The sequence below is a fragment of the Clupea harengus genome, chromosome 21 (assembly GCF_900700415.2).
Source record: "Clupea harengus chromosome 21, Ch_v2.0.2, whole genome shotgun sequence".
In the NCBI taxonomy this organism is placed as follows: domain Eukaryota; kingdom Metazoa; phylum Chordata; class Actinopteri; order Clupeiformes; family Clupeidae; genus Clupea; species Clupea harengus.
Window position 1 is genome coordinate 16,072,029 of NC_045172.1, and position 7,920 is coordinate 16,079,948.

The 7,920-nt window shown below is 40.1% G+C and overlaps 1 protein-coding gene across 2 annotated transcripts; it reads left to right on the forward strand.

The window, feature by feature from the left end:
- The first annotated feature begins 40 nt into the window (after positions 1-40).
- On the forward strand, positions 41-5,897 carry LOC116218178 (interleukin-1 receptor type 1-like). Of its 2 annotated transcripts, XM_031558675.2 has the most exons (10): positions 41-159; positions 355-415; positions 1,565-1,772; positions 1,885-2,050; positions 2,550-2,688; positions 2,888-2,947; positions 3,165-3,297; positions 3,522-3,664; positions 4,829-4,954; positions 5,565-5,897. In XM_031558675.2, exons 2-10 carry the CDS (start codon positions 358-360, stop codon positions 5,627-5,629), a joined length of 1,098 nt encoding a protein of 365 aa, XP_031414535.1. In that variant the 5' UTR covers positions 41-159; positions 355-357; the 3' UTR covers positions 5,630-5,897. The 2 variants fall into 2 exon arrangements, with proteins under 2 accessions (XP_031414535.1, XP_042558812.1); XM_042702878.1 differs by lacking the exon at positions 5,565-5,897 and having other exon boundaries at positions 4,829-5,548.
- Positions 5,898-7,920: the final 2,023 nt, after the last annotated feature.

The window sequence follows — 7,920 nt, forward strand, 5'->3', positions numbered from 1 at the left end:
TAAGTAAATCGTAGTATAGTATTTTCCCCTGCGTTTGTTTAGGCGAACTGCTTTCCTTTCCGATCAAGCGAGTGGTGCGCGCTCCCGCGAGGGGGTGCATCTGACGCCGGGGGTGCTGAATTGGGTACAACACCGGCATTGAAGAAAAGACTTTTGGAGGTAGGACATTGTTTTCAGCGAACATATCGATTTTAAATGTAGGCTATACTGTAAATCAATTATGTAGCCTACGTTAAATACCCTCAACAGAATTAACCTCATTAATTTCAGGTTCATTAACCTAGAATAAAAAATCTAATCGAAACCAGTTGTTCTTGCATTACAATAAATAAGCAGTGACGGCTTGTTTTTCAGACCATGCGAGGTGTGATTGAATCCGTCGGTTTCCTGTTGCTTATTCTGTCATCGAGTTCAAGTGAGTCTGTAATTGCATTCAATATAAAGGCAAAATCTAAAGAAAAGAGAATAGGCCTATAGCCTACATGTATGTCATTTTGATAGATGAAGCTGAAAAGACAATACTTCCTCTCTTATATTCGTCGTTCTCTTTCATTGTTTAGTTCCTTATTCATATATTCCTGCACTTCTTGGACTCTCCACTTCTTTGCACTATTGTTGTGTTAAAATTCACAGCTCCTGTATATAGGCATTCCTCCTTGTATATACTTTTTTAGACTTCTTAGACCGTTGCACTGTTTGTATTGTTTTGTGTTGTGATGTATATTCTGTGTAAGCACACTGAGAGCCACTTTACCAAGTCAAATTCCTTGTTTGTGCAAACTTACTTGGCCAATACAACCAGATTCTGGTTCTGATATTCTGGCAAGAAGGCTATGAGGGAAAGAATTGACAATTTCAACTTCAATTCAATTTTATTTATATAGCTCCAAAACAATAAAATTGTCTCAAGGAGCTTTACAGAGCCCAGGGCCTGGACCCCCTTAGAGCAAGCAATGTATGCGTAGTGGGTATACAGTGTGCTTGTAGGGTTACAAGGGTAAGTACAGTAGGAACAGAAAACTATGTCAATGGTGGCAATTATTTACATTGCAGGAAAATGTTAGCAGAGTATGGGGTAGAATAAATGTATGACAGTATGGTGGGGATGGGTACGTGTAGGATGAGGGATTCTACAAGTAGATCGGGTGGAGAGACTACAGCAGCATCCCACAGCGAAGATAGTCTAGACTAGAAAGGGAAGTGGGTAGAGAGGGGAAGGGAAACAACAAGAGGAAAAAAGAGACAGAGTGAGTGGGTAGAGTTTGGCTGTCAATATGCGTAAATGAGGAACAGTGGTGGTGAGGAGCAATGTTTCCACATCCATGAGCATTGGGATCACGCTATGCTGTGGCCCTCCTTCACGGTACAACATGTGCTGTCTGTAGCCCAGTCCTGCTAAACACTACAACATGGCCAGCAAGAAGAGGTGAAGAATGGAATGAATTTAGTCATGATTTGAATATGGAAAGGGTGTCTGCATCTCACTTAAGATTCACTTTTTTTTCACCCAGATGCAGATGCATCATTTTACTCAGTGCCTTATTTTACCCCTCTCTCTTACAAGGTCAGACAGTGGTAGAGTCTGTCCATGGAACAGAAGGCCAAGTCTCTTGGCTTGAGTGTGAAGTGGAAGAGAACAACTTTACAGTGGTCTGGACCCGAGACAACCAAACAGTGGACACATCCACCCCTCGAATCATAGTGCAAGGTGCCATGCTATGGTTTCTACCTGCTAAAGAAGAAGACAGTGGACTTTATACCTGCAGTGAAAGGTTTGGAGCCCTTTCTTTGTTGAAAAAAGAAGTGGTGTCCATTTTCAGTTGAGATGTCATGTTCTGCTGCTTACCCACATGGAAAATGTTTGCATTGGTGTCTATTCCACAGCCCCCTGTCTCCTGTGGTGTCCAAGATGCGTCTCTCGGTTGGGAGGGAGCCGTGTCCACTTCCAAGTGAGATTCGTACTCTTCAGCAAGGGACCAATGAGACACTTATCTGTAGACAGGATGAGGTCTCTCAGATTGCATCGGACCGCCATGACAGCTGGTTGAGGGTAATTGGCTAAATGCTTAACAGTGAAGGTGATGATGTACAGTGGACCAGGAAATGTCACCAGAGCATGTCCAACAGGGGCTTCCATATGATTAAATTACATATTGCATGGCAGGTGACCAATGAGTCGAATCACTGGTCAAGTGCATGGTTGGAGCAAACACACTGCTGGCCTCTGACCACTTTGAAAGACAAATAAGTGTGAAGGCACTGGGGTCGTTTTGATGCAAACAAAAAAAACACCTTATGTGTAGAGGAGGCATGTATGGAAAAATACATATATCCTCCTCTTATATTTGCTCTCTTGTTTATATTCTCTGTGTCACATTCTGCATGCACTGCCTTTTTACTGTCTATTTTATATGTCTATTTACTGTCTACTATTCACTGTATGCTATTTATGTGCAAATAATCTTGTTAATGTGTGGTTTTCAGAAGCAATGCAGAAGGGCAGATGCCTTTAAGACCTTGGTGGGACACTGACTGTTTCTCTTTTCTAGGACTGCAAGCCTATTGACAGCCTCACACTTGTCAACGTGATGCCCAGTGATGCCGGGAACTACACCTGCGTGGTTCATTTCACATACGAAGGGAAGAGCTACCTTGCTTCACGAACCGTTTTGCTAAATGTCCAAAATGGTAACAGTGTAATCATCCATAAATCTGCAGACATCCAGTCATCTTATAAGGCCACCCAACATCCAGTCATCTTATACTTATAAGGCCACCCAATATTGTGTTTTACTATTTCATTTCCAAGGAAATTTTTTTGAACATACAACTAATCAGGTGAAAAGAGCCTGCTAATTAATGTTCTTGATGTCAAATATTTTTGCAGCGCCTCCTGTTAAACCTACAGTGATTTACCCACTAAAGGACACCGTATACGTCTTCCCAGGTGGGTGTAGATAAACCTGCAGCATGATGTTGCATGACAAAGAACAAACTGAAACAAACCTCAGAGTCAAAGCATAAAGGTCAATGAGTTAGGTTCAAGATCTTCAAAACATGTCAGAGAATGACCAAAGGATCATTCCATATAAAATATGAATATTATTTGTATTATTACCATCATCATCTCTCATACCCTTATCTCTCACCACTGTGTACCACAGATCAGCCAGCTAATCTGACATGTATTGCATTTCTTGGTGATAATGAGGAATCTGTGCTGGAAACTATATCTTACTGGACTGTGAACCATACCTTCATTCAAAAATGTCCAGGACTGAGTAAACATGTTACCAAGTAAGTACCTTGTCATGTATCTGCACAACTGAGAGAGCAAGTTTTACTTCTAGCATTTCTGTGGCTTGACTCAAAACATCTTAAAAACTCTTAAAATGTTTTCTCATGTAATACAATGTACTGTATATTGAAAACATTGGATGGAAGGGTCTAACGTAACATCACAGAAATAATGCTGAGTTATTGCAAATGCAAGTCCGACTGAAATCTTTCTTGACCTGCAGAGAGAGAAAAGAGGATGGGATGTACTATTCAGTCAACACACTTTCAATTCCAGAGGTCCAACAGCAGTACTTTCACCTTCCATTCCAGTGCAAATTCGTCAATTCAATGGGTGAAGATTACAAGGATTTGCGGCTGAAACCACGTAAGTTTTATAATGATTGACCGGAAGAGGTTCTAGTATATGTAAATTAGGGCTGCACATTGTATGGTTTCAGCATTGTCATTGTGATATTCACATGTACAATAGTCACATAGCAAGACGTGACAAATGAAAACATGTCATGCTAAAACTTTTTTGCTGCTTGACAGTCCCTCCGAGATTTTGCAGTTTGCAGTTTTTTCACCTGGTAGTTAATAACGCGCACCAGAACTCTTTCTCTCCCTCTTTCACATACAAAATCCATGCATCAGGTAAAAACAACATGGGATGGATAGATTTTCAAATGTACACATTTTCATTTACACTCAGTCTTCCATAACAATAAAGTAACGGGTGTGACACCCCCGACGGGTACTTGCACATGTTTGTAAAGGGAAGGGTATTCAGCTGGTTGCAATTCAGCAATCTCACCACTAGATGCCACTAGAAACTACACCATGAACCTGTAAACTGTTAAAGGTTATTTCAAAGTTTCCTTAGTAACCATAGCAACCAGGAAACACCATGTACTGCATAGCCTGAAGCCACAATAAAAGGCAGTCTTCGGTTCAAAGTGATCACAACCACTTGCAGATGATGTTAAATGGCTTCATAGACATTAAACAATCCTGAGAAATATTGGCACATAAATGGCGCAAGGGCTATACTCTGATATCAATGTAGCGAAAGAAGGCATGAAGAAAATAACAAGATAACATGATAATATATAATAATATGACATAATAATGTTTTACAACTAGAGCTATTGAAGTCATCTGGTGCAGATTCATGTATTTTTTCATATTGCAATTGTATATCGCAGATTTTTTTTTGCAATGTCAGTTTTTCCCAGTATCATGCAGCCCTAACGTATATACTTCACCATGCTTCATTTCAGTTAAACTGAGTAAATGACCATCTGACTTGCTGTTTGAAGTATCTCAATGTTTCCAATGTTCATGTTGTAAGATGTATTTATCAGAGTATGTTTAATGTATCCAATTGGATCCAATTGGATCCAATTAAATCCAATTCTGATTCTGATTCTGATTCTGATGTATGCTCCATTTGTTTTTCATCATTGTAATCAGTTTATTTATTTTGTTCACATATAGATGCAGCACTTAAAGGGAATAAACACCCTTTCCCCTTCTTTGTCTTCTCTAGTCAACCATCATGTCCTCTACAGCTGCACAGGCAGCCTTGTAGTTCTCGTATTGGTCCTTGCTGCGCTGCTGTGCTGCATCTCACGAGGTCACTGGTGCAGGACCCGGGTTATCAGAGATGATGCCTGTAAGTACCTGTCCTTACCAAAAGGGGAAGAACTACTAGAAGTACAGGTAAAACAAAACACACAAGTCTGCAGTCAGCAATTGGCAAAATTGGAGCATTAAGAATACATAAACACCCACTAAGTTGAGACAACTTGCTACTCAAAGAGTTTTTGATTGTGTCTCAAAGGTTACCTACTACCACTTAGTCAGAAGACTAAATGATTGAATAGAATTATCCACAAATGTCACTTATTTATCTGTTATTGAACCCTAACTGAAAATCACATTTAGACATGATTGCATTTATGATCAATAACTGGGTGAATTGCATTCCTTTACCTAACATTTATGAATGATGTCATGATTTATAATGTGGTGGACCTTACCAACTCTCATTACATTCTGTATTCACCAATTCATTCAAGTTATATAAATAATTGTGTTTTGGTCAGTGAAATGTGTATATCCTCTCTGGTTACACCAGTTTAGAAATATGAATATAGTCCCCCATTAAGGACACCAGCTGGCAGTAACACCACAACCCTTAGGGTCCTGTTTAAATATATATAGCATAATATGAAAGTCATTTCCTGTATTTAAGATTGATTTACTGTAAATGTGCATTTCAGATCCTCTTCTGTCCCAAACTAGCACGTCCACTGAGGGCAATGGCTCCATACTGCTGACACGTTAACACCTATGTCCTTACAAAGGTCTTTAAATCCATCAAACGGAGGAAAAGGACAGAGGCTTGAAATATCATCCCCACTGCTGACTTGAATGCGTATTAAATGTTGACAAATGTATCCAGTAGTGCACTGTAGAACGGTGTGAGGGACAGAGGAAAAGGTGTGTTTTGTCAGAACATCCTGCCATAGATCTTATTTTAGAATGTACAGGATAAATGTTTATATTTTGTTACATGATAAACAGAGTTAAAGCATTAAAGTTTTTAGACATTACAACATTGCAGAGTTTGTGCATTTTCAAATAACTTTTTTTTTTTTTTTTTACATCATTACTGCAGAGTTTGATTTGAAGTTCTCTGAATAAACACCAGATGGCGCTTTAATACACAGTTTGCTTGACGGTGGCAGTCACAGCATAGAGGTTGAATGCCATGGAGGAGTACTGCTGAGTAGCTTACTGAATGCTCTATGGCAGGGGTCTTCAACCTTTTTCAGCCCAAGGACCCCTTGGCTGAGAGAGACACTGAGCAGGGACCCCCACCCCCGCCGCCCCAAATTTGGGCCTGATATTCATATATTTTATTTGGAACTAAGTGTCAGTCACACACACACACACACACACACACACACTCCCCTACACATGTTTGAACATAATTGCAAATCATCTGTGACACACAACTCGTTTAAATTTATTCTGTTTATTATTGACATTTTTTCTCCCTTACAGTTAGCCATCACTCTGTATTCAATTAGGGAGGGACAAAGAATTGAGTAGCTTGAGAAGCTTAAGTATGGATGAAATATCTCATACCTAGTGAGAGATCTGACGTTTGAGAATTCATCACTCATGTCTTTGGCAACAAGATTCTCCCTATGAAGCATGCAGTGCGTCATACATGGCTCTCGCACCGCCTGTGCACATCGCGACACATTTTGGCCAGGGTATATCATGTTCACGGAAAAAATTGTTCTATCACTTTGAAAATCTCTGAACTTGTTTTACGTCCAGGCAGCTGCTTACAGAATAGATATTCCTCCTGCATCTCATTTTGGTCGACAAATCACAAAAGCTAAAAGCTGAGCGTCGTTTGACACATCGGTCGATTCAACTAATTGTAGTGCAAAATAATCTGCCTTTGGGAGCTTTGCGACTAGTAGTGCCCTCACATCAGCTGCCAATTCATCAATAGCATTGGGATGCTTTTCATTTTTTTTACGTACTCATCCTTCCCAAACATTGTTTTGCACATATAGCTGCTGGCAATATTAAACTTTCCGCAATTATGTATGGCTGTTTGGTCTGAGCGACACGTAATGCAACTTGATAAGAGGCTTTTAAAGTTAGCTCGCTCACTTTGGCTGATTGTCTCATCAATGTCTGCTGGCCCTCAAAAGATTTTAAACAGGTAATTAAAAATGATTTCAAGTGAGCATGGGTTGTCTTTAAGTCTCGTTGCAGCTTTGATGGTTTCATAGTTTCGTTTGATAGCACGGGAGGGCAAACCACGTAGTGGTTACACTGGTAATTCGTCACCATCGGTCTCTTTGTAGGTGAAGGCAAACTTCAGATAATTCTCTGAATATTTACGTGTCTTCTCCCGTTTGGCTTTTGGCTGTTCGTGGAAGGGGTGTTGGCATCCTCTGAATGTAGGTCATCTGAACCGCCATCAGTGGTGTCTGACGTGGAGCTTTTGTTCCGAGAAATTACAAAACGATTAAAGCAGGTAACGTGTTTTGGCACCAGATAGCTAAATGTAGCTAAAAGTGCATATGTTGGCCATGGTGATCAAATTATCGCGTGAAGACTCATGGGTAGCCTATGTATTATTTTTAACGAATAGAAAGCAATTTTTACGTTCTGTTTATGTTTATGTAGGCCTATTGGACGTTTTTAATTTTTGGAAGAGGGAAAAAATGCTTCAGATGAAATAATTTGGCGGACCCCCTGCAGTACCTCCACGGACCCCCTGGGGGTCGCGGACCCCCGGTTGAAGACCTCTGCTCTATGGAGATGCAGAAAGTGTAGATATTTGTGTTTCCCATCAAATTACTGCTATGAAGATAGGAACAACGTATTCTTGGACAGACATATAAGCACATCACAGCACAAAATATTTGCAAATATCTCTCAAGGCTCTGCTACCTCTATTGGCTTCTGGCAGATTGGAGTACAAGTTGGCGTAGAAATATTGCTTCTGTGTAACCTTCACTTTACTCCTAAAACAAGTAGCCAGATTGATACTTAGATTATTGGGGAATTCATCCAAATTATCTTTTGGACATCTGTGAGAGTAAA

Excerpts from the sequence above, each read along its gene's own strand:
- LOC116218178 (XM_042702878.1), top strand. The coding sequence starts at position 358 with ATGCGAGGTGTGATTGAATCCGTCGGTTTCCTGTTGCTTATTCTGTCA. Across the intron at positions 2,051-2,549 it reads GCCATGACAGCTGGTTGAGG|GACTGCAAGCCTATTGACAG; the intron begins GTAATTGGCTAA and ends TCTCTTTTCTAG. Across the intron at positions 2,689-2,887 it reads TTTGCTAAATGTCCAAAATG|CGCCTCCTGTTAAACCTACA; the intron begins GTAACAGTGTAA and ends ATATTTTTGCAG.